This window comes from Hemiscyllium ocellatum, chromosome 7 (genome assembly GCF_020745735.1).
Source record: "Hemiscyllium ocellatum isolate sHemOce1 chromosome 7, sHemOce1.pat.X.cur, whole genome shotgun sequence".
NCBI classification, from domain to species: Eukaryota; Metazoa; Chordata; class Chondrichthyes; order Orectolobiformes; family Hemiscylliidae; genus Hemiscyllium; species Hemiscyllium ocellatum.
This window is the reverse complement of record NC_083407.1, coordinates 104,925,667-104,950,543: the sequence shown is the minus strand read 5'-3', so window position 1 is coordinate 104,950,543 and position 24,877 is coordinate 104,925,667. Positions and strand designations below refer to the sequence as shown.

The following is a 24,877-nucleotide window of genomic DNA, read 5'->3' as shown; positions in this document are numbered from 1 at the left end:
AGTGGAGTGCCACAAGGATTGGTGCTGGGTCCACGACTTTTCATCATTTATATAAATGATTTGGATGTGAGCGAAAGAGGTATAGTTAGTAAGTTTGTTCATGACACAAATTAGAGGTGTAGTGGACAGCGAAGAAGGTTGCCTCCGATTACAATGGCCCATCTGATCAAGATCCCAATGTACTGAGAAGTGGTAGATGGAGTTTAATTTAGATAAATGTGAGGTGCTGCATTTTGGGAAAGCAAATCTTAGCAGGACTTATATACTTAATGGTAAGGTCCTAGGGAGTGTTGCTGAACAAAGAGATCTTGGAGTGCAGGTTCATAGCTCCTTCAAAATGGAGTCACAGGTAGATAGGATAGTGAAGAAAGCATTTGGTATGTTTTCCTTTATTGGTCAAAGTATTGAATACAGAAGTTGGAAGGTCATGTTGCGGCTGGCCACTGTTGGAATATTGAATGCAATTCAATCTTTTCCCTGGGGTGGGGGAGTCCAGAACTGGAGGGCAAATGTTTAGGGTGAGCGGGAAAAGATATAAAAGGGACCTAAGAGGCAACCTTTTCACTCAAAGGGTGGTACAGGTATGGAATGAGCTGCCAGAGGATGTGGTAGAGTCTGGTACAATTGCAACATTTAACAGGCATCTGGATGGGTATATGAATAGGAAGGGTTTGGAGGGATATGGGCCAGGTGCTGGCAGGTGGGATTAGATTGGGTTGGGATATCTGGGCAGCATGGGCGAGTTGGACCGTAGGGTCTATTTCCATGCTGTACATCTCTATGATTCAACAATCTCCAGAAGATATTCCCACTTATGAATTTTATGATGGAGGGAAAAAAAATCACTGAACATGGTTGAGCCTACCTAGAACACTACCCTGGGGTACTCTTGTAATGATGTCCTTGAGCTCCAAGATTGACTTCCAGCAACTATCACCTCTACCATCTTTCTTTGTGTTGGTTATGTCTCAATCAGTGGCAGGTTTTAACTCCATTCCCATTTACTTTTTGTTTTATTAGGGCTTCTTGATGCCACACTGGATTAGGTGCTACCTTGATGTCAAGAGCAGTTACTCTCACTTCCCTCTAGAGTTCAACTCTTTTTTTTGTCTGCACCATGCCTGTCATGAAATCTAGAACTGAATGGCCCTGGTGGAATCCAAACTGAGCCTTGATGAGCCAATTATTATGCTGTTTGATAGCACTGTCACTGACACTTTCCATTTGTTCTCATTACTGAGAGCAGATGAATGGGTCTCTAATTGGCTTGATTGAAGTTGTCCTTTTCATGGATTGGACAATTTTTCACACTGTTGCATCATTGCCAGTGTAGCTATTCAGGAACAGTTTAGCATGGAAACTCCAAAGTCATGAAGCAAAGTCATTCACCTTATTCACCACTACAGTTGTTGGTATAGGGTCCTTTAGGTTCATCAGAGTTGTTTCAGTGTGCTGGTAGGTTTGTCAGCTACCATGATGCCAAGGGGTCAAGTAGTCTAGTAGTCATCTCCAAGATGTCTTTGTATGGTAGTGTAGCTAGAGTTCCTGGGTGTGTTGTCTACTTGTTCCTGGAGGTCTGGCATTCAAACTGGAACTTCATCAATAAACACTTCGATCTGGACCGTATTTACCAATCTCTGAGAAAAAGAACTGGAAATAACCTTACACGGGAGGCTCACTGATGATGTTACCTAGTGTTACGACACTGGGTAAACTCTCCTGCTTACTGTAAACCAGCAACATAGAAAAGATTTATCCCGTGCAGTAATTTGTGAAAATTTGAGAAGCCAAGAGCTATTTAAAGTAAAACTTAACAACTTTATTTCTTAAAGTGTAACAGAGAATAATCAACTATTTACAACTCCTCTCTAACCTATCTTTTACCTTCCCTTCTATAATACTAGTCCTATAAAACTCTTAATTATGATTTACAAAACAAAACTACTTATCTCAAAACCAGGCAGCTTTCAGTTTTCTATGTATTCCTGCCGTCTTTTCTTCTTCTTGGAGATTCTGCTGCACAGGTTACTGATCGATAAAGGTACCTTTGTAAGAGAGCTATTTTTTCAGACTTTACATGCTGGTAGCTTGGCAGTACTCTTCCTAACTGTTCTGTTTTCCCTGGTTTTATACCTCCAAAGCATTGGATTGTGTAATTAGCTTTTAAGATTGTCAGTATACTAAATTCAAACTAGATTGGAGTTTAGTATTTTTCTGGGTATAATTTAAACTGGCCTAATTCGAATCTGTTTTGTTGTTTCTAGGCAACCAGCTACCCGATTAGCTGGAGCACACGTTACATTTTATCTTTTTCCAGAACACTTAATGATGTCAGGTAGTTTTTGCTAGTTTTTAGCTCTCTCAAAGGTACAATACCTGCATCTTCATAATACCGAGCATGGTGATGAAACATCTGAAAACAAATCATTTAGCTCAGCGAGCAAACTTACAACCTATCTAACGTTTATTAAGCTAAAGTTTCCAATTCTAATTTGTGCATCTCTACTTCTTATCAATTCACCAATGATGGGCATGCCTTAGCCTGGGACTAAGTTGTGAATTTCCACTCAGCCTTTCCAGTTCTGTTTCTTTCTTAAGGATGCTGCAACATTGATCATCCTTTATGTGGACCTTTTTATTTGGATTGGTTATTTCAAGTAGTTACCTTCCTGTCACTAACCCTCCCCAAATAACCTGGTTGGAGACTAAGCCTGAAGAAGGGCTTATGCCCGAAATGTCGATTCTCCTGTTCCTTTGTTGCTGCCTGACCTGCTGCACTTTTCCAGCAACTCCTTTTTAAGCTCTGATCTCCAGCATCTGCAATCCTCACTTTCTCCCTAGAGACTAACAGTGACAATCTTTGGCTTATCTGAACCAATAGCTGAGTTCTACTGTGGGTGAGCATACCTGGAGTGGAGCTCAAATCCAGTTTGCTCCAATCAACCCCATCTTCTGGTTGCCATCCTTTCAACTCCCCTGACAATATGTCCATCCTGGTCCACCTCCACGTCAACACAAGGCCATGCACAAGCTGAAGGAAGAACCCCTCATCTTCCGCCTCAGGAGCTTGCAACCATACGGCCTTAACATAGAACTCACCGGCTTCCAAATCTCTCCACCCCTGCCCCCTTAACCTGACCCTATCTGCCCATCTACATTCCCACCTATCCACTCCACCCTTCCCACTGACCAATCACAGCCCCATCCTACCTGCCCCCACCTATTGCCATCTCACCCACCCTTCCCTCAGCCCCACACCCCTCCCACTATTTATTTCGCAGCCCCCTTCTCCCCCCGCAACCAGTCCTGGTGAAAAGTTCCGACCTGAAATATCGACTCCCTTCCCCTCTGCTGCTTGACCTGCTGTGCTTTTTCCAGCTTCACTCTTTATCCACTCTGACTTTTCCAAGTATCATGTTGTCGCAGAATGTGTACAAATCAGTCACTTAAATGGCAGTATGGGCTCGCTCACAGAATGACAGAATCTTGACAGTACAGAAGGGTGCCCCTTATGTCTGCACTAGCCCTCTGAGGTTGAAAGGGCTGCAACTGTTCCTAATTGTCTTTTACGTCTCACAGGCAAAATCATGTGTTTCCTCTGCAGTGTGTGGTTAGATGATTACCAGCTGGTAAGGGTTGTTTTCTACTATTTTTTAATTGAACCTTGCAATAAAAATCCATCCGAGAACTCCAGTTCAGATTGTGTGAGACCCTCGATTGACCAAGACAGAATCAAATCTTATGAAGCATAGTGTTAACTGAATTAAAGAAGGAACCTAGAAATGAGCCTGGAAGCCTTTCTAAAACCCGTCGTCTGAACAGTGTGGAGTTCTTGCAGCGAAACTCTGCTGATTGGAGGGTTGATGAGGAAGAAGTAGTTACCGGGGGAAAAAAAAAGAATGTTGAATTTATCTTGTAAAAACAACTTTATTAACCGATTGTTTGCTAATAAATTCACTTGTGACAAATCAGAAATTCATAGTTAAAACCATTATGGATATTCTTGTATGTATTTGTTTGCCATTTTTGTGTTTGTATAGCAGTTCAGATGTGAAATTTTATTGTGTTTGGTGTGTCTTTATCTAAGATAATTGAGAAGTCTAGTGTGAGGCTCCAATGTATCCTGATTATTTTAAATGCCTAGTTCTCTGGATAGACGAACTACATGAAAATGAATAACTTGTGTATCTTAAGGCAAAAGGATCTGATTTTGGCAAGTGCTACTTAATTATTGGAAGAAAAGATGAGTCCTGAAAGTCTTGTACTTGTAACATTACATTTAATTTTTCCACTAAAGTGACCTATCAAATTAATGATCAGTAAGCCAAACTCCTTTTTCTGCTGCCAAAGTCCAATTGACTCAAAGTTTCACTAAAGGGAGGGGTGGGTAGGATGCACATTTCAGTCTTTGTGTGTAGTATAGAGGCTGGTGGAGCACCTGAGATTGAAAGGTATGTTCCCATTCACTTTTACATTGCTCAATTTGCAACCAATTGATTTTGGATTATCAGTAGTTCATGGAATGCCCTGCCAGTAACAGTGGTGGACTCTCCCTCTTTATGGGCATTTAAACGGGCATTGGATAGGCATATGGAGGAAAGTGGGCTAGTGTAGGTTAGGTGGGCTTGGATTGGCGGAACATCGAGGGCCGAAGGGCCTGTACTGCGCTGTATTTTTCTATGTTCTATGTAAATTTCAATTTTTCTCTGTCAACTCATTGGTATTTTATGCCCATCAATCCAATTGCTTTGCAATTTGAACTATGCTACATACAAATGATCGGTCAAATTGTTTGATTAGATTATATTCCCTACAGTGTGGAAATTGGCCCTTCGGCCCAACCAGTCCACACTGACCCCACAAAGAATAACCCACCCAGACCGTCTGACTAATGCACCTAACTCTATGGGCAGTTTAGCATGGCCTGCACATCTTTGGACTGTGGGAGGAAACCGGAGTACCCGGACGAAACCCGGGGAGAATGTGCAAACTCCACACGGACAGTCGCCCAAGGCTGGCATTGAACCTGGGACCCTGGTGCTATGAGGCAGCAGTGAGGGAAGAGTGGGAGAGAGTCCTAAACGAGAGAGCATAGGTTTAGGGTGGGAGGAAATAGATTTAAAAGGGACGTAAGGGGCAATTTCTTCATGCGGAGGGTGGTGTGTGTATGGAATCAACTGCTGAAGGAAGTGGTAGAGGCTGGGACAAGTCTAACATTTAAAAGGTATCTGGATGGGTATATGAATAGGAAGGGTTTTGAGGGATATAGACCAAATGCTGGCAAATGGGGCTGGGATTAATTTAGAATGTCTGGTTTGCATGGACGAGTCAGTCTGAAGGGTCTGTTTCCGTGGTGTACCTCTCAATGAGTCTAGGTGTGGTTTTCTTGCAGTTGAGCATGCAAGCTACTTTGTGCATAAAACCTCACACACGGCAATGTGTTAAATTTCAAGTAATTTGTTTCTTTGTGGGTGTGTGAGTGATCAATATTGCTGTACTTTGAAAGTAGTGCAGTGGCAATAGAATATTCCAAGAAGCGGACAGATGCGGCCCTTGTTTCACATGTCGTCTAAAATAAGGCATGTTTGACAGCAGCCTTTTCAGTACGGCATTAGAGTGTCAGCCTTGATTTCTTTTTGGCCTGGCAATTTTTTGACTCGGTCAAGAATGTGACTAACTGAGCTATTTTAAAGTCTGTAGCCCCTTCTTAGGCTCTTAAAAGTAAAACTTGACTCCGGGCGTTTAAGGTAATGTTAAGACAAAAGGACCAAGTCTTAATCAAAGTGATGGGTTTTTAAGGTGAAAGAGAAGCGGAAAAATTGAGGAAGGAATTCTAGTGCTGCAGGCTACATTAGCTAAAGGTTTGATCACCAGTGATGAACGTTTGGTGAAATTAGTGCGGTTCATGAAGCAAGACTTCGATAAGCACTGACATTGTGGGGCTGTAAAAGATTACAGGAATCAGGAAGGCGCGAGATCGTGGAGAGATTTGTAAACAGAGATAATTGTTTTAAAATCTAGGCACTGCTTAACTGGAAGTCAATTGTAGGTCAGTGAGTGCAGGAGTGAATGACAAATCGGTCTTGGTGTTAGTAAAAACATGGACAGCAGTTTTGCGTGATCTCAGGTTTCCCGAGATTAGAATTATGATGCCTATTGCAGTGTGTGTTGGAATACTTAAGTCTCTAGGTAACAAAAGCAGAGGTGAGGGTTTCAGCAACAGTTAAGCTAAAACAAGGGGCAGAGTCAGGGTGTTGTTATGAAGGTTAATATAGGTGGTCTTGGTGGTGGCATGGAAAAATGACGAGCAGCTCATTTTGGGATTGTGTATAACACCATGCTCTCTGGCAACAGTCTTAAGCTGAACCAGACTGTTTGTAAGCAAGATAAAATTGTTTTCTGGGAAGTAGTATTTTGAAATGAGGAGTGAAGACGATGACTTTAGTCTTCCTAATAGTTCTGTACAACCAATACAGACTGTGGGACACAAAGCATGGCCGTTTACGGAGAGTTGTGGGATGGGAGTGTGAGGAAATAGACAGGAAATAAAGTGAGAAAACTTGCATGGAAATTTTCCATTTGCATTGAATTCCATAGCATTTACAGTACAGAAGTAGGGCATTCAGCTTTGTACTGTTGTTTAAGCTCCACATGAGCATCTTCCCACGCCTACTTCATCTAACAGGATAAATATCTTTTCTTCCTCTCTCCCTCATGTTTCTGTGGCTGCTGTTTCAATGCATTTATATTTTCACAAATTGCTGAATATGGTAGCAAATTTTGAATGATTAAAGTGACCTTTGAATTCATAATTGGATTTTTTTAAATCACTAGCTCATTGTAAATGCCCCCAGTTTTGGTCTTCTCTACAAACAGTAATATTTTCTTTAAATTTATAATTTTGTAAGAGCTCTCCAGTTGTTGTAACATGAGATGCAGTTGTTACCTTTTCCTTATTCTCCTTTTTCTAGATATGAACTTAGAATCCAATCCATCTGACCATCCAAGAGCCAGCACCATCTTCCTGAGCAAGTCCCAGCCAGATGGTGAGTATAGATATGTTTGATCAGTCTGTTCAGCGATATTATTACATATCTGTGGAGCAGATGGGACTTGAACCCATGCCTCCTGGCCCCACTACCACTATACCACAAGAATCTTCAGACAGTGAGTATGTATGAGCCACGTTAATATTGTAATATCCACATGCCTTCATTGGCCATTGTCCACCAGAGTAATGTTCTGCATGTATCAATGTGGAGGAATGTTTCATGGTCACCATTGCAATAGCTAACTACAGTTTCCACTCTGGAGTAATTATCTTATTCCTGCAAGAAATATGTTGTGATTTATTTCCAACCACCAACTACACTATCCATAATATTCATTCACCAACTTTCAAATTTTCGCATAAGAAATATTACCTTTTAGATAGCTAAGTTCCTAAAGATTTCTAACCTGCAGGGTGAATGGGTTGCCTTTAATTCAGTGGTGAACAGTTTCATTGATCTTCCTTTATTCTTCCTTTATGCAACTCTTTTCCATTAAGTACTGCACTACCCAAAATTACTTGGCGAAGGTGGCAGAAGGGGGTTATCCCCTTTGTTCCCTATGAATTGCTGAGATATAATGAGAAGGTTATTTTTGCTTATTTACCTTTTAGAGCTGTTTGTCATCCATAAGGATATGACCAGGACCGCAGGTTCCAATATATCAGCAACCTGGGGGTCATGGTGACCAGCAACTCTGAAGGTAAATAAATTCTTAACATTGATACTTAAGTAACTCAATCAAATTAAGAGTTATTAATTTTTAAAGGCTTTTGAAGCAGGTTAGTTCAAGGTAGAGGCACCCAATCCAATTGCACCTATTTTTCCTGATTTACTAACTGCCACCAGATCTCTGCCAATAGATATTTTTAAATATTTTCAACACCAGTTACTGGCCAAATAATGTTTAAAATGTTCAAATTCAAATCCTATTTACAACATCTTCAGTGTCTGTGCCAGTACTACTCACTATTACTTTAAGGAGGCGAGTAGATTAGATTACTTAGTGTGGAAACAAGCCCTTCGGCCCAACAAATCTGTACCGACCCACCGAAGCGCAACCCACCCATACCCCTACATTTACCCCTTACCTAACACTGCGGGCAATTTAGCATGGCCAATTCACCTGAACCACACATCTTTGGACTGTGGGAGGAAGCCAGAGCATCCTCAGGAAACCCACGCAGACGCAGGGAGAACGTGCAAACTCCACACAGTCAGTCGCCTGAGGCGGGAATTGAACCCGGGTCTCTGGCGCTGTGAGGCAGCAGTGCTAACCACTGTGCCACCGTGCTGCTCAAAAGTGTTGGGTAATCGCCTAAGTCTTAAGCAGCTCAGAACACAAAGTTTCGTGCATTCCACATTTGGATGAAAACAATATTTTTAAACATAAAATCATAACAATTAGGAGCAGGAGTAGGCCTTCTGGCCCATTGGGCCTGCTCTGTCATTCAGTCAGCTCATGACTGATCTTTTTGTGGATTTGGCTGTAGTTTACTGCCCACTTACCATAGCTTTTAATTCCTTTAAGACAAAGATTTTTGAACAGTAACACACTTTCAACAAGGTCGCCTCAACTGCTTCATTGGGTAGGAAATTCCATAGATTCGCAACCTTTTCGGTGAAGAAGTTCCTCCTCAACTGAGTCCAAAATCTGCTCCCTTTTGTTAGCCTTCTGTGCCTAACTCTTCACTAACATCCCAGTTGTTTGTTGCCAGTGATTTCACAATGGGTATGATCGCCTTCTGCTATCACTTTATGCGTGCTTTGGGAACAGTTAAAGATTAAAGTGGCAACTTTAAATACTTCACTTCTTGAGAACTAATGCCACCTATTTCCACTTTTGCAACATTGCTACTCCTCTGCCACAAAATCTTTGCCTTATCCATTCTTTCGACTTGATCATCCTATTGGCTTTCTGTCGCCCAAAAATTCCTGTTGGTCAAAAGCATCAAAATCCTTTTCTACCCAATGTCCAGTTTACTCATTATTGATCTACAGTGGCTGTTGTCCCTCAGAATATTAAATTGAAGTTGCTTGATTTTAACAAATTCGTCATAGTCTTGCTGCACCTTTTGCAGCAACCTTTAACAGCATCCTTTAATCCTATGATTGATTCCTTTTACTCCGACTACAACTGTCATTCTGAATCACCACTGCTGCTTCCTTTGATGACATTGGTTTTCAATTGCTCTGTAACCTCTCCTATGTGACTGCCAGACTGTGCTCCTTTAATGGTCTTCGCAAAAAGCATCTTTTAATGCCAGGTTTTGATCATGCCTTACCTGTCTCTTTCTCAATGACTTGCACAGCTTTCCTTGGCAGCTTCCATTTGTGAAGTGCCTTGGAGCATGTTTCTTCACATCACGAGTGACCTGTGAATAAAAGCTTTTGTTTAAATTTTGTTATTCAGCTTATTTTGTTGCATCTTCATCAACATCATTGTTTTTCTTTCTCACCGTACCCATCTCAACATTTGGGGCCATGATACCTAAATTTGTATAAAAAGTAATTGATGTTTCTTTTGTGGAATTTTTGGGAAATGATATGTTGTTTTTCTGATTCAATAAGATTGAAAATTAGGCTTTTGTTAAAAAAAAATGTCTGGGCGCGCTGAAATTCTTGCCTAAATTGGTATGATCTGTCACTGCAAGGGAACCAGGAGGCCAGTGGCTTGACTTGCTTCTCCAGGCAAAATACTGGGTAAGCATAGGTGACGGTCTCACAGGCATCCATTGCTCCACTTGCCAGAGGAAGTGGTAGAGGCAAGGACAATTTCATTATGATAAAGACGTTTGGACGTGTCCATGTGTAGGAAAGATTTACAGCGAAATGGGCCAAATGCAGGCACATAAGACTAGCTCAGCTTAGGAGACCTGGTCAGCATGGACAACTTAGGTAGTATGACTCCATGACTGCTAGGTAGGTTAGAAGAGTTAGGGATTTCTTTGGAAAGCTCTGACCCATTCTAGGAACCCTAGAGTCGGGACAAAAGGTTTCTGATAGATAACTCTTGGCCCAGCAGAAACCAGACAATCCTCTCAAAGATACGTCCTTGCATTTAAGAAAGGTATCTACTGCAGATTTTTTTTCTCTTTGAACAAACACACGTGCATTTGCAGAGGTAGATTTAAAGCATTTCAAAAAAACCTGAATGAGAAAATAATCTACAAGTTTAAACCGGGCCTTAAGTTCAATTTTAGACAATGCAGGATATGCAACAGACAGTGATATCTCTCATGTTTCTGGGGTATTCATACCATAGTTGGGAAGCCACTGGTCTTTCAGGACAATTTGCTTGTAAATTGTGTTTTAAGTTATCCTCCGTATTCAATTGTATCTTTGACCAGGCAAATTAATTTATACCTTTTTAAGGACCAAGATAGTTAAGCCCTCAGTATATTCTAAGACTGCACCACTTTAATGGAAAAAATGACTTGCACTTACACTGTACTTTGCATGACTTAGAATGTTCCACCGTGTTCTGCAAACATTGTAGTACGTTTGAAGAGTACTTCCTGTTGTAATATTGGAAATGTAGCAGCCAGATTGTAGACAGCATTCCACAGGCAAAATTGTGATGCAAACCAGACAATCCATGTTAGTGATGTTGCTTGAGGGCTAAATGTTACCAAGGGTATTGCTGAGAACTCCCCTTCTCAACTTCAAAACTGTGTTGAGGAATCTTCAATGCCCAAGCGTGAGGGCCATTGGGACCTTGGTTTGACGTGTCATCCACAAGTTGGCACTCCTGGCGGTACAGCAACCTGTCAGTTCTGCATTCTGAAGATCTGGTGATTGTACGCCTCTGAAAAGAAGTGTTGCCTGTTGTTCAGGCTAAAAAATGCTTGTTGTCTTTAGAAAAGTTTAACCTGATTAAAGTTTTTTCAGTGCATTTTGCCACAACAGTGAAAATTCAAAAAATGAAATGCCTAGAAGCAGTGGGTAATAGAAATCATAAAGTCACAGCACAAAAACAGACCCTTTGGTCCAACCGGTCCACGCTGAACATAATCCCAAACTAGTTCCACCTGTCTGCTCCTGGCCCGTATCCGTCAAAACATCTTTGAAGCTTTTACCTTTCCAAACGAAATGGTTATAGTATCAGCATCAGTTTCTGTCAGGTATGTTTGGATAGTAAAGCATGCCATCAGGACAGGACAGTGGTCCTAGCTCTATGCCATTTTTCCAATAAATGTCATCAGCACTTGTCTTCTATTGCGTTGGTCAGTGGAGGCTGTAAATTGAATGATAAGTGCTGGCAATCATCCTGTAAACAAGCTCAGTGGTGATGCTTTAATTTGAAGTAAAATCAAAAGTGCTGGAAAGGCTCCAAAGGGCAAGGGAGATTAGAGGAATTAGAACAAAATGCAAAGGAAGTGGTAATGATTGTAAATGAGCGAGAGGATGTTAATAGCAGAATAAAGGTCATCTCAGTGTAAAAATATAAGATAGATGTTTGAGCAGAAAATATTGAAATGGAGGACAGAGTTCATGGTCTCAAATTATTAAACCAAATGTTTCAGAAGCTGTAAAGTACCACATGGGAAATTGAACTGCCAGCTTTTGCTGGGCTCAGTGAAGAAGGTTCAAGATAGAATTGTGAGAGTGAGAGCAAATGATGCATTAAAATGTCAAGCAACCAGAAAGGGGTAATGCATATGGATAGAGTGGAGGTGTTCCACTAAAGCAGCACCCAGTCTATGTTTCGTCTCCTTAGCAGGGTGGCAACTGCACTGAGAAACAAATATAATGGACTATATTGAAAGAAATGCAAGTAAGTTGTTACTTCACCTAGGAGTTTTTGAGGCCTTGCACAATTCAAAGCAAAGGTTTTATATCTTCTGTTGTTGTATAGGCACATGGTGTAGGAGGGAGGTGAGATGTTTGGGGTTTGAAAAGTGGACCTGGGTGTTGTGGATGGAACTACCCCAGTGTTGATAGGAGAGAGGAGGGAAAGATGTGTTAGATGGTGACGAAATGTTATAAGTCTGGGAAAAGCAGAGAATCACCCTTTTAACTATGAGACTGGTGAGTTGGAAAGTAGGAATCCGGAAAATCTTATCGTAATTCTGGAAGGGAGGAAAAGGAAAGAGTGAGAACAGAAGTGGGTCAGATATGGCTCAGAGCCCTGTAAGTGGAATCCTTCTCTGGTGAAAAAGAGATGCACTGTCAGGGAAGCTAGCCTAATTGGGAACGTGATGTGGAGGTGCCGATGGTGGACAAAGTTTAAAAATCGTGCAACACCAGGTTATAGTCCAAAAGGTTTATTTGGAAGCACTACCTTTCAGCGCTGCTCCTTCATCAGGATCATAAGACACAGAATTTATAGCAGAAGGTCACCGTGTCATGCAATTTGTTCATTATCTCGTTTTAGTTGCACGACACTCTGATCTTTTGCTATAAATTAGGAGCAGATATGGCAGAGACAGGAGAAAAAAGAGAGAATGGAATGGAGTCCTAAAAGGAAAGTGAGTGTGAGGAGTTGAGGCAGCTGTGGAGTCTGGGTTTGTCATAAATATTCATAGACACCTATCCCCTAGAAGTAGAAACCAAAGTCAACGAAGGGAAGAATATGTGATGCACCAGGTTAAGATAAGTGAAAGGTGGAAGTTGGAAGTAAAATTGACATTTTTTTTCCAGTTTGGGCAGGAAACAATCTGCACACATTCTACAATAGGCCTGTACAAACCCCCCTCAAAATATGTTAGGCAAGTAGCCTAGACTCTAACTTTTTCTTATTTTAAAGGTAAATGTGAGGTGCTGTGTTCCAGATGCAATTCAGTTGGTCAGATTTCTCAACATTAAGCAAAGCGCAATTTATTCAAACATTGTAGAAAGAAAGAGGAACTTGAATAATTTAAACTGTTATTCTGTTAGGTTTTCCAATAGAGTAAATGTTCTAATGTAGTAACATCCCATAAACATACCCTTGGCAAAAGGCAAATACAGAAAACAGATTGTCTGACATGCAGTCCTCCAATGCAGGAGAAAACATCAATTCTGAGAGAGAGAGAGTAGCAATCAGTAGAGATTCACTGCTTTCCAACCCTGCTGAGACCATAGCAACAACTGCTGAAAGCTAAAGCAAAGATCCCTGCGTGGGGAGCTTGACCACACCTGTTCAGAATGCTTCTATTCTTGCAGTTTTTTAAACAAAAAACCCAAGTTTTCTCAAGTCATTTATCTTCCGATAGACTGCGTGTCACCTGTTCCCTCCATCTCTCTCGAAAAGAAAGCAGGGTAAGGCTCACCACTTAAAGCCACAGTATCATCACAATTCATTGATGCATTGGAAAAACATCTTGTAGAGGAAGCCTGAGTAGGACTGGAATAATAAATGTACTATTCACGGAATGAGTAGACTAGCTATAGCCATGCCTTTTATTTGGAGGAAGGATGAAAAGTTAAAGGAGAAATTGTTCCATTAGAGAACGATCTCAACCAAGAGGAAGGTAGTAGTGGATCGGGACTGTCTGGGCCTTCGTTCAAGAAAGAAGCAGAGGGCCCTGATGAGTGATAGAAAGTGTAGAGGAATTGGATGTCCAGGATAAAGAGGAAGCAGTCAGCACTAGGAACCTGGAAATTGTTGTAATGACAAAGCATGTCTGGGGATTCAAAACTATAGGTTGGGACAGACTTGATGGAAAGAAAATAAGATAAGTGCAGTGAACTAAGAACAGGCTGAAATTATGGTTTATCCCAGGATAGTCCTGTTTGCCAATTTTGGGAAGTAGTTGAATGAACTAATTTTGGTTGGGGGACTGTAAGGTGGGAAGATGTGGGGGGAGGGATCCCAGAGAAGATGAGGTCAGTGACGGTTAGGGAACTGTGACAGCTTGATGTTCAGTGATGGGGTCATGACCAAAACACTGAGAAGTGCCTGAGGGTGGGCGCTCAGCAATGCCAGGTGACAATAGTACCACTCTTGGAACCACGGTCAGACCTGAGAGAATGGAATGCAGCAACTTCAGAAGATAGGTTAGATTGGGTAAGGAGTGTAGAGAAATCAAGACAGCCAGTTGCACGCCAGTAGGGTGTGTAACTGACCAGAGATGATTGGACAATATTGGAAATGACTATGTGGATCTATGGAGTGGAGAGTGGATTCCTACCCAAAGAAGCGAGAACTGGGGCAATAGCAATGAAAGTAGAGATCAGCATCGTGTGTCGTTTGAGATTTATTGAGATGAAGACATTGAGGGTGAGAGAGATGATGTTTCTTGTTAAGTTGTCTAATGAGCTGAAGAACCGTATGGAGTGGGGCCAAGAGAGCTTTGAGATAGTGAGTCAGTGCTAATTGAAAGAAATGTGGAGAGTAAATGTGTGGCAGTGCATGGCACTGACTGTTGATCTCGGTATGTGGCATGAACAGCAACCTTAGAAATGTTGTATATCTTGAAGATCTATTTAATCAAAGGTGGATTCTAAACAGAAAGGATGGAACTTCAGTTGGAATCCACGTGGGGCAAGATTGAACTCAAATTCTCCTGGTATCATAGCCAACATTTATTCCTTGATTAAGACCATTGAAGGTCATACTTCTTATTTGTCTATGGCTATTTGTGGGTCCTTGGTGTGGGGAAATTGGTTGCTATACAATGATTACCATTGAGAAGTATGTTATTGGGTTGTGGAATGTTTCAAACCCCCTGCAAATGTGAGCAACATAGAAGAATACAGCGCAGAACAAGCCCTTTGGCCCTCGATGTTGCACTGACCTGTGAACTATTCTCAGCTCATCTCCCTAATGTGGCTGAGTTGACTACATTGGCAGGTAGGGCATTCCATGCCCTTACCACTCTCTGTGTAAAGAACCTGCCTCTAACATCTGTCTTAAATCGATCATCCCTCAGTTTGTAGTTATGCCCTCTCGTACAAGCTGACATCATCATCCTAGGGAAAAATACTTTCACTGTCTATCCTATCTGGACATCTTGTATGTCTCTATCAAATCCCCTCTTAGCCGCCGCCTTTCCAATGAGAACAGACTCCAGTCTCTTGGCCTTTCCTCAGAAGACCTTCCCTCCAGACCAGACAACATCCTGGTAAATCTCCTCTGCACCTTTTCCAATGCTTCCACATCCACAACCAGCACTGTACACAATGTTCCAAGTGTGGCCGCACCAGCATTTTGCATTGTTTGTAAAAAAAAACACTTGCCGAGCTAGATTGTTTGCAGTTCTTCAGCAGTACTTTATCTGACACATCAAGTTAAAAATTGTAATTTGACTAAAAACAACGATTTGCTTTAGTGTACTGACGTGTTGTAAATGTGTTTTGTTCAAAAAACAGTGAGAGAGAAGAGGAAAAGCAACCACATAAACCATGTAAGTGCAATCTTTTTAAACATGCTGTCTATTTGCTCCACTATTGAGGCCATCAACCTTTAGTAAAGCTTTTGGATGTTAATATTTTAAAAATGGCATTCATCAATTTCAAACCTTTATGAAAATGCCCAAAATTTAACCAGTTTTGTTGTAATGCATTGGTGGATCTGTAATATATCTGTCATTATTTTTTGTATTTAACATTTTTCTTTCTTTTTTATGTTAGCATTGCTGTTGAATTAACAGACTGTTTTATATTCTGTCTGCTGACCCAATTTATCATATCATTTGTATGATTAATTTAATCTTGCAGTGTGTTTTTTCATTGATGCCCTGATATCAGTGGAGTCTGTGTATCTGCATCTCCTAAACCTGGAACTTGCAAAACTGATCTGAATATGTTGGGGGTGGGTAGTTTGAAATAATAATCTCGCTCAGCACCAACCTGAGCAGCGTCTGACTTACAGAAGAATTTTCAATGCCGCCTTATGTCCAATATACGCATTAGAATTTGTAAGAAACAAATTTCGGTGATTATCGGTGAAGATCGTTTTGAAATTTAAATTTCTTAAATTATCTGAACTAAGCTGGTAGTGTGAGCTATTAAATCATGTAAGATGTGAAATCACACTCTAGGAATATAGTTTATGAATGCTTACATTTTTACCACTGATTTTTATTTGATGCTTAAACAGTAGCATAGCAGTTATTTCACAGAAGCACAAATATTTGCTCACTAATTTCCTAGGTACAATTTCATGGATAACAGTCCTTTGAATTTGCGCATAGACTAGTGTTAGGAAAGCTGAGCAGTTCACGTTAGGAGCTAGGTCTGAGACAATCCAAACCGAGAGAATTCTTTCCCAAGGTCTGATCCCAGACGTGAAATACATTGTAACCATCTATTGGTTCTTCCTTTATTAAAGGCTTTCTTTTATTAAGTTAAAAATCACACAACAGGTTTATTTGGAAGCACTAGCTTTTGGAACACTGCTCCTTCATCAGGTGGTTGTGGAGATTCTTTTTATATAGCCTGTCACAACTTCCTAAACAACTGACAGAGGCATCACAGGCAGCTGCCTGAATCAAAGATTAGACAGAGGCAGAAAAGAACACAATGCTGCTCTCAATGTATCCACTTGCAGTCTGCTAACTGCTTGCTCCTCCATCCTGCTTGATGCATCCCTCTCTTCTGTACTCCCTCCTGCCTGAGTGTGAAGGAAATAGGGAAGAGGTACAAATAATATCAGCTCTGGGAGAAACTGCGTGTGCTCCCGTGGATGGAGAAGACACTCAAGTCTCACTCTTGGTCAGCCCTAGGAACTACAGTGGGAGAAAAGGATTCTGCTGCCTTGCCAAGCAATTAGATAGCCAAATCATTCCCAGTAGTTCTAGACAGACTATGCAAATCCATTTATCACATGTAAAACTGACTTCTAATTGAATCAGTTAACACTGTTTGGCATCCCTTCGGAATGTTGAACTTTAAGTGGAATTGTTCTCTTTGGTGTTACCACAATTCAGGTGTGATATGTTGCCCCCCAAAACATCTGAATATCAACAACTAATATTCAAAAAAGCTTGAGGTTGCTTATCTAATTTTTGCTACTGCAGCTGATGTTTTCTGTTTCACAGCCAATGATGATATCTGCCAGGTTTTGGCCTCCTTGGGTGAACAACAATGGAAACCTGACTTTTACTTTGCACTTGAGTGTTTAGCTGCAATGTTGGGAAATCAATTCACATACCACCATGATTGGGAATGTGCTACAATTAGATGACATGCATTCAGAAGGCTAGGCCCTGCATGACGTATGTATAGCATATGGACTGCATCAGTTCAAGAAGGTAGCTCAACACCACCACCTCCAAAGGGCAACTAGGGACAGGCAATAAATGCTTGTCAGCCAACAATGGTGTACGTGTGGTTTGAAAAGAAAAGCAAATGTGGGAAGACGACTAGTCTTTACCTCCAGTGCAGTATGAGAATGTGTGCTGTGTTGTTTGAGGCGTAATTGTTTTCCATTACAAAGACCACACCCATAACATTGCCCATGTGCACCTCACCTCAACTTGTCTGCTGCTGAAACTCTCACTTATGCCTCTGCTGCTTGATTCTATGCCGGCCTCCATATTCTGCATTCTGTAAATATAAATTTGTCCAGATTTTTTTTTTTTGCCTGTGTCCTAACTTGCACCAAATATTATTCACCATCACGTCTGCGCTCGCTCACCTGCATCAGGTCTGGTTACAAAACATCTCCATTTTTAATTTCTTGTCCTTGTTTCAAATCCCTCCATGGTCATGCCCTTTCATGTCTCTGTTGTAAGAAGTAAGTGAAAATTGAGAGATGAGAGCGAAGAAGGAACTTAACAATTACAATCATCAAAGAAAGGGTACTGTCAACCTATTAGAGTTAAAGGCTGACAGTCTCATGGACTTCTCCGAAGGACTTAAAAGAAGTAGCTACTGAGATAATAGAAGCATTGGGTTCAATTTGTCACAATTCCAGAAAGTCCCATCAGATTGGAAAATGATTAATGTAATTCCTCTATTTAAAAAAAGAGCTTCCAAAAGCAGGAAACCACAGACCAGTTTTAGAGTCAGAGTCATACAGCACGGAAACAGATCCTCCAGTCTAACTTGTCTGTGTTGACTAGATAGTGAGTCATTACTTGCCCAGTTGGCCTAACGTTTGCCATTGGAAAAATGCTGATGCCATTGAGATTATAGTAGGACACTTAGAAAATCTCACTGTAATCAGATAGTCTTTTTTTTAAGGGACATTATTGTTGACTAATTTATTGAAGTTCTTTGAGGAAATAACAAACCACATGGATATTGGGGACCCTGCAGATGTGATGTACAGTACTTGATTTCTAGAAAGCATTTGATAGGCTGCTAAGATAGGTTAAGATATAAATTAAGAGCTCATAGTGTAGGGATTAAGGTATTAGCATGGATAGAGGGTTGGTTAGCTAACAGGAAGCACTGAGTGAGAATAACTTGGCAAGACATAACCAGTAGAGTGCCAATGTAATCAGTGCAGGGGTGTCAACCAATCTATATTGATCATTTGGATGAAAGAACCAAATGAAGGGTTCTTAATTCTGCTGATGATGCAAAGATAGGGCAAAGAGTAAGGCTGAAGAGAAAATCCAGAGTCTGCAAAGGGATTTAGACAAAAAATGGTTAAATGTGAACTCGTCCACTTTTGGCAAGAAGAATAGAGAAGTGTTATATTATTTAAATGGAAAGAGATTGCAGAACTGTGATAGAAAAGGAACGTGAGTCAGGAAAAGGTAGTTTTCAAGTGCAGCAAATGATTTGGAAGACAAATGGGAAGTTGTTGTTTATTGCAAGGTAGATAGAATATAAAAGCAGGAAAGCTTCACCATGATAGTGCAAACACATTTGGATCATTTTTGATCTCCTAGTTTGAGAAAGGACTTGATTGCATTAGAAGCAGTGTCAAGAAGGTTCACTCAGCTGATTCTGGATATGAAGGTGTTATGAGGAAAGGTTGGGCCGATGTCTCCTTGGAGTTTAAAAGTGATCTTATGGAGAGAGATAAGATGCTGAAAGGATGTGAAGGGTAGATGTGTTTCCTTTTGCGAGAGCGACTAGAACTAGAGGACGCAACTTAAAATTAAAGGGTCTTTGACATAATCTGGTAATGAAAAATCCGAGGGTGTTGGTCTGTGGAATTCTCTGCCCCAGCAAGCCACAGAGGCAGGTTTACTGAAACATTTTAAGGAGGAGAAAGTGAGGACTGCAGATGCTGGAGTACCAGAGTTGAAAAATGTGGTGCTGGAAAAACACAGCAGGCCAGGCAGCATCTAAGGAGCAGGAGAATTGACGTTTCGGGCATAAGCCCTTCTTCAGGAATGAGGCTGGTGTGCCAAGCAGGCTGAGATAAAAGGTAGAGGGGAGAGGCGCTGGGAATACGATAGGTGGAAGGAGGTGAGGGTGAGGGTGATAGGCCCGAGAGGGGGTGGGGGCGGAGAGGTCGGGAAGAAGATTGCAGGTCAAGAGGATGGTGCTGAATCCGAGGGTTGGGACTGAGATAAGGTGGGGGGAGGGGAAATGAAGCTGGAGGAGGGCAAGGACCTGCATGTCATTGGCGGAGTGGGAGGGGGAGCTAAAATGGAGGTGCAGGTGAATTTGCGACGGATACAGAAGGATCCATTGGGGCCTTGGAGGGAGGTGAGGGGGACGGTGTGGACGCAAGTTTTGCTTGCACTTGCTGTTGCAGGGGAAGGTGCCGGGAGTGGATGTTGAGTTGGTGGGGGGTGTGGATCTGATGAGGGAGTGGTCTCTCCTGAATGCTGATAGGGGTGGGAAGGAAATATATCCCTGGTGGTGGGGTCTGTCTGAAGGTGACGGAGGATGATACGATGTATCCAGAGGTTGGTGGGGTGGAAGGTGAGGACCAGTGGGGTTCTGAACTGGTGGCGATTGCAGGAGCGGGGTTCAAGGGTGGAGGTGCGGGAAGTCAGGTCCTTCTCTAACCCCCTCACCTCCCTCCAAGGTCCCAATGGATCCTTCTATATCCGTTACAAATTCACCTGCACCTCCACGCACATCATTTACTGTCTCCGCTGCACCCAATGTGGTCTCCTCTACATTGGGGAGACAGGCTGCCTACTTGCGGAACGTTTCAGGGAACACCTCTGGGGCATCCGCACCAACCAACCCAACCGCCCCGTGGATGAACACTTTAGCTTTTCCTCCCACTCCGCCAATGACATGCAGGTCCTTGGCCTCTTCCATTGCCAGACCCTGGCCACACGACGTCTGGAGGAAGAGTGCCTCATCTTCTGCCTAGGAGCCCTGCAACCACACGGGATGAATGTAGATTTCTCCAGCTCCCTCGTTTCCCCTCCCCCCACCTTATCTCAGTCCAAACCCTTGGATTCAGCACCGCCCTCTTGACCTGCAATCTTCTTCCTAACCTCTCCGCCCTCACCCCTTCTCCGGCCTATCACCTTCACCTTGACCTCCTTCCACCTATCATATTCCCAGTGCCCCTCCCCAAATTCCCTCCCCCCTACCTTTTATCTCAGCCCGCTTGGCACACCAGCCTCATTCCTGAAGAAGGGCTTATGCCCGAAACATCGATTCTCCTGCTCCTCGGATGCTGCCTGGCCTGCTGTGTTTTTCCAGCACCACGTTTTTCAACTCTGAAACATTTTAAGGCTGAGTTGGACAAATTCTTGATTAACAATGGAGTCAAGGGTTATGGAGAGCAGCAGAAAAGTAGAGTTGAGATCAGCCTAAATTTATCAAATGACGGAGAAAACATGAAGGGCCAAATGGCCTGTTCACACTCCTGAATTATACACAAGTTTTTGCTTTTCTATCAGTTGCTTGCAAAAATTCCATAACACCATTTCAAAGAAGAGGATGGGCGTGCTGTCAGGTATCATGTTAATATTCATCCAACGTCACTTAATAGAGGTTCACTGGTCCTATTTATGTAGCTGTTTGTGAAACCTCACTAAACGTGAAGCTAACTACTACATTTCCAACCTTGCAACTGTAACTTCTCCTTTGGACGAAAAGTGCTTTGGAATATTCAAAAGTTGTGAAAGACACTGAATAAATGCAAGTCATGACTTCAGAGCAAACTATATCTTTTGATCTCCTGTTTCCTTTTTGAGAGTTTCTTTTGACAACATTGCCAAAAAACTGACGAAAACAGAAAGATCAATCAAGGTAATTATTATGAACTGCTTCACAAAGATGCCTACTACAAAGCACACTTACTGAAGACAGCATTGGGCTCAGTTATGATAAATCCATGTTTGAACATTCAAATCATTCTTGACTTGAACCTTCTCAACTCTGTAACCTTCTGCAACTTGATAATCCTGCACATTGCTCTGCATTCCTCCAATTCTGACCTTTATTCCTACTCTCCCTGACCTCACCATTGATATGAAAATGTGTTGCTGGTTAAAGTGCAGCAGGTCAGGCAGCATCCAAGGAACAGGAAATTCGACGTTTCGGGCACAAGCCCTTCATCACCCTCATTCCTGATGAAGGGCTTGTGCCCGAAACATCGAATTTCCTGTTCCTTGGATGCTGCCTGACCTGCTGCGCTTTAACCAGCAACACATTTTCAGCTCTGATCTCCAGCATCTGCAGACCTTACTTTTTACTCACCATTGATATCTATGTTTTCAGCTATCATGGCCCCTAATTTTAGAATTTCACCCTAAGCCTCTTCCTCTTTTTGTTAGCTCCTTTAATAGCCTCCTTAAAACCTGCCTCTTTGATTAAATCTTTGCTCAACTCTCCTTATATTCCTTATGTAACTGAACTTCTGGATTTATCTTTTGTCTGGTGGTCCTCCAGTGATATATCTTTGGATGTTCTACAATGATAAAAGTGATGTAGAAATGCAAGTCATTGTTTTAATGTGCCAGGTTGATACATAAAGGACACCCACTTGCAGGAAAAGGCAGAGGATAGTTGGCAGAGTTGGAACAGTATCCCAGCAAGACTCAACAATATTGAGAGAGGAAGTCAGAAAATTTGGACAATGTCCTTAGCTGACCACTGAAATGTCAAAACAGCCTTAAGAGGGAAGAGTTATGGGGAGAAGGTGGGGACTGAAGATGAAGTAGGAGATCAGCTGTGATCTTATCGAATGACAGAGTATGTTTTAGAGACCATATGATCCACTCCTGCGGATATTACTGGTGTTCTTACATTGCAGACCTCCATAATGGAGGACCGTACACTTGGCATTCAGTATTGATTTGTAGCTGAAATATCAATTTGAGAGTTAAATTGTTTTCGCATTGACTGCTGCTGCCTATATATGATTCAGTATGCAGAGTGGATTTAGATGCTGTGTATTTAATGTTAAAGCACTACACGAGAAGGCTGATGAAAGATTTGCAATAGGTCAGGAGATACATGTTCCTGGAGGTGCTTCATGCAAAATACTTCATCCAACTACTTGTCTAATCGTACAGATTTCTTTTCTATTTTTGATCTGTTTGAGTAATAAATGAAAGTGTTTAAGGAAATTAGAAAAGCAAGCCACGGTGGCTCAGTGGTTAGCACTGCTGCCTCACAGCACCAGAGACCCGAGTTCGATTCCACCTCTGAAATGTGCAAACTCCACGTAGACACTCTCCCCATGGCTGCATGGGTTTCCTCCCACAGTCCAAAGATATGCCAGTTAGGTCGATTGGCTGTGGGAAATGCAGGGTTACAGGAATGGGGGTGGGGTGGGTCTGAGTGGGATGTTCTTTGAAGAGTCAGTGTGGACTGGATGGGTCGAATGGTCTGCTTCCACACTGTCTGTATTCTATGATGTTACATTTTTTTAATGTCCCTACGATTTTTCACCTGGGTTACGCAAAGCAATGTCGATGAGGTTGATCTTTAATTCTTGGCGACACTGGGATAAACAAAAACATGGCAACACTATTAGCGAAATGGGGATAGTGTTTAGACAATGTGTCACAATCATGATGGGTCCCACTGAATTCTTCTTAATCATTCTCTCCTGATACAGCAGCATTCATAGAAAGTTGAAGACCGTTTGTATACCATCGCTCTTTGGAAAGTTCTACGGAATGAGCCTTGGTAATTAAAAAGGATTTTCGAAGCATTTTTAAATTATTGATAAATATCAACCAAGGACTGTGTTGCAAGTGAGAGAGAATAATGGTTAACTACAAACTTTAACCGAATTTAAAGTGGATGGCAATACTCCAGTCAAGAGGTTGAAGTCAATCTCCATCTCACAACTGTCAGACACTTCTTTGCAATTACTACAGTCTGGATACTAAGAGTGAAGCTGCCTTTTAAAACTGCTGTGAATATCTGATGGTTTCTCTTCAAGAATATGTGTAAACCCTGCCCAACTCATCCACGCTGACCAGATGTGTCATTTACCTGCATTTGTCCCATACCCCTCTTAAACCCTTTCTATGCAGATGCCTTTCAAATGTTATAATTTTATCGGCTTCCACCATTTCCTCTCGCAGTTCATTCCATATGTGCACCACCCTTATGTCCTTCTAGATCTTTCCCCTCTTGCCTTAATTCAATCTAGTTTTAGACTCCCCTTTCTTGGGAAAAGGCTATGGCTTCATGTTTGAATGAGGTTATCAAAACATTTAGATTAGATTACTTAGTGTGGAAACAGGCCCTTCGGCCCAACAAGTCCACACCGACCCGCCAAAGTGCAACCCACCCATAACCCTACATTTATTCCTTTACCTAACACTACAGGCAATTTAGTATGGCCAATTCACCTGACCCGCACATCTTTGGACTGTGGGAGGAAACTGGAGCACCCGGAGGAAACCCACGCAGATCCAGGGCGAACGTGCAAACTCCACACAGTCAGTCGCCTGAGGCAGGAATTGAACCCAGGTCTCTGGTGCTGTGAGGCAGCAGTGCTAACCATTGTGTCACCGTGCTGCCCATAAATTTGGGGAATAGTAAAATCAAAAGGTTTCCTCCCACCCCCCCCCCCCCCCCCCCCCCCCCACCCCCCCCGATTCACCGAAAGCATCGTTTCGTTAAAGGAAAAGCTGTTCAAGTAGGTATCATGGTTTCCAATGTATTGTTTCAAGGTCAACAGTAGCTAAACTTGCAATTATAAAGCATTTTTAACAGAGCAGCACATCCAAAGCTGCTTGACATTGTTAAACAGAACCTGACTCCAAGTCATGGAAGGAAACCAAAAGTTCGGTGAAAGGTGTAGCTTTTAGGGAGTTCTTCAAGTGTCCTAGTCAGTATTCCTCCTTCAACCAACGATTGGGCAAATAATAGGCTGTTGGTATTTGCGAGGAGTTGTTTACACAATAACTGGTGCATGTACCTGTATAATAACGCAATGTATGAGCCGGTTTAAGAAATGTCAATGTGATTTGAGCTACAAAACCAGAGTTATTTATATTTAATGTAAATTGTTAATGTTTTGGGCTTTTTCACTACATGAGATTGATGCCTATTTTGTGTAGTAATCAGTGTCCTATGCTGCTGTGCTACAAATCTTTTTCCACCAAACTGATTTGATTTCTTTTTTTATATATACAGGTATCTCCTGGTCAACTTACTAAAAAATACAGCTCATGTTCAACAATATTTATTGATGACAGTACAGTAAGCCAACCTAACTTGAAAAGCACAATTAAATGGTAGGTGATTAACAAGTGAGATTGCCCTTCTGTCAGTTTAGATTTAAGGTAGATGAAATTGGTTGAGTTTCTTTATCTAATTGTGGGGCACCATAAGTTCAAGTATGTTTACTTGCATTATCTTAAACTGTTGTGAGTTATCTGAATGAATTATCTTAGATGTCTGCCCTTCTGCTCCCTTCTGCATCATGTGTTGTGGACTCTAGCCCGAGTCTAGGATATATACACACACCGTTTGGGCTGACCAGCTAGGAGATGCCATTTTTCAGATTAAGATATATGGCCATTCTGGCTGAGTGTGGAAGATCCCCTGGTACTGCTTAAAGT

The 24,877-nt window shown here is 41.8% G+C and overlaps 1 protein-coding gene across 2 annotated transcripts in view; it reads left to right on the top strand.

Annotated features, from left to right (window-relative positions):
* The window catches only part of ccnyl1 (cyclin Y-like 1), a 66,379-nt gene that overhangs the window by 13,949 nt on the left and 27,553 nt on the right, over positions 1-24,877 (top strand). The window contains exons 2-4 of one of the 2 annotated variants that reach the window (XM_060827617.1): positions 6,972-7,046; positions 15,345-15,379; positions 24,450-24,550. In XM_060827617.1, coding sequence (XP_060683600.1) covers positions 6,972-7,046; positions 15,345-15,379; positions 24,450-24,550 — 211 coding nt within the window. Of the gene's footprint in view, positions 1-6,971; positions 7,047-7,667; positions 7,753-15,344; positions 15,380-24,449; positions 24,551-24,877 lie in introns of those variants that run through there. The other variant, XM_060827618.1, reaches the window with a different exon arrangement.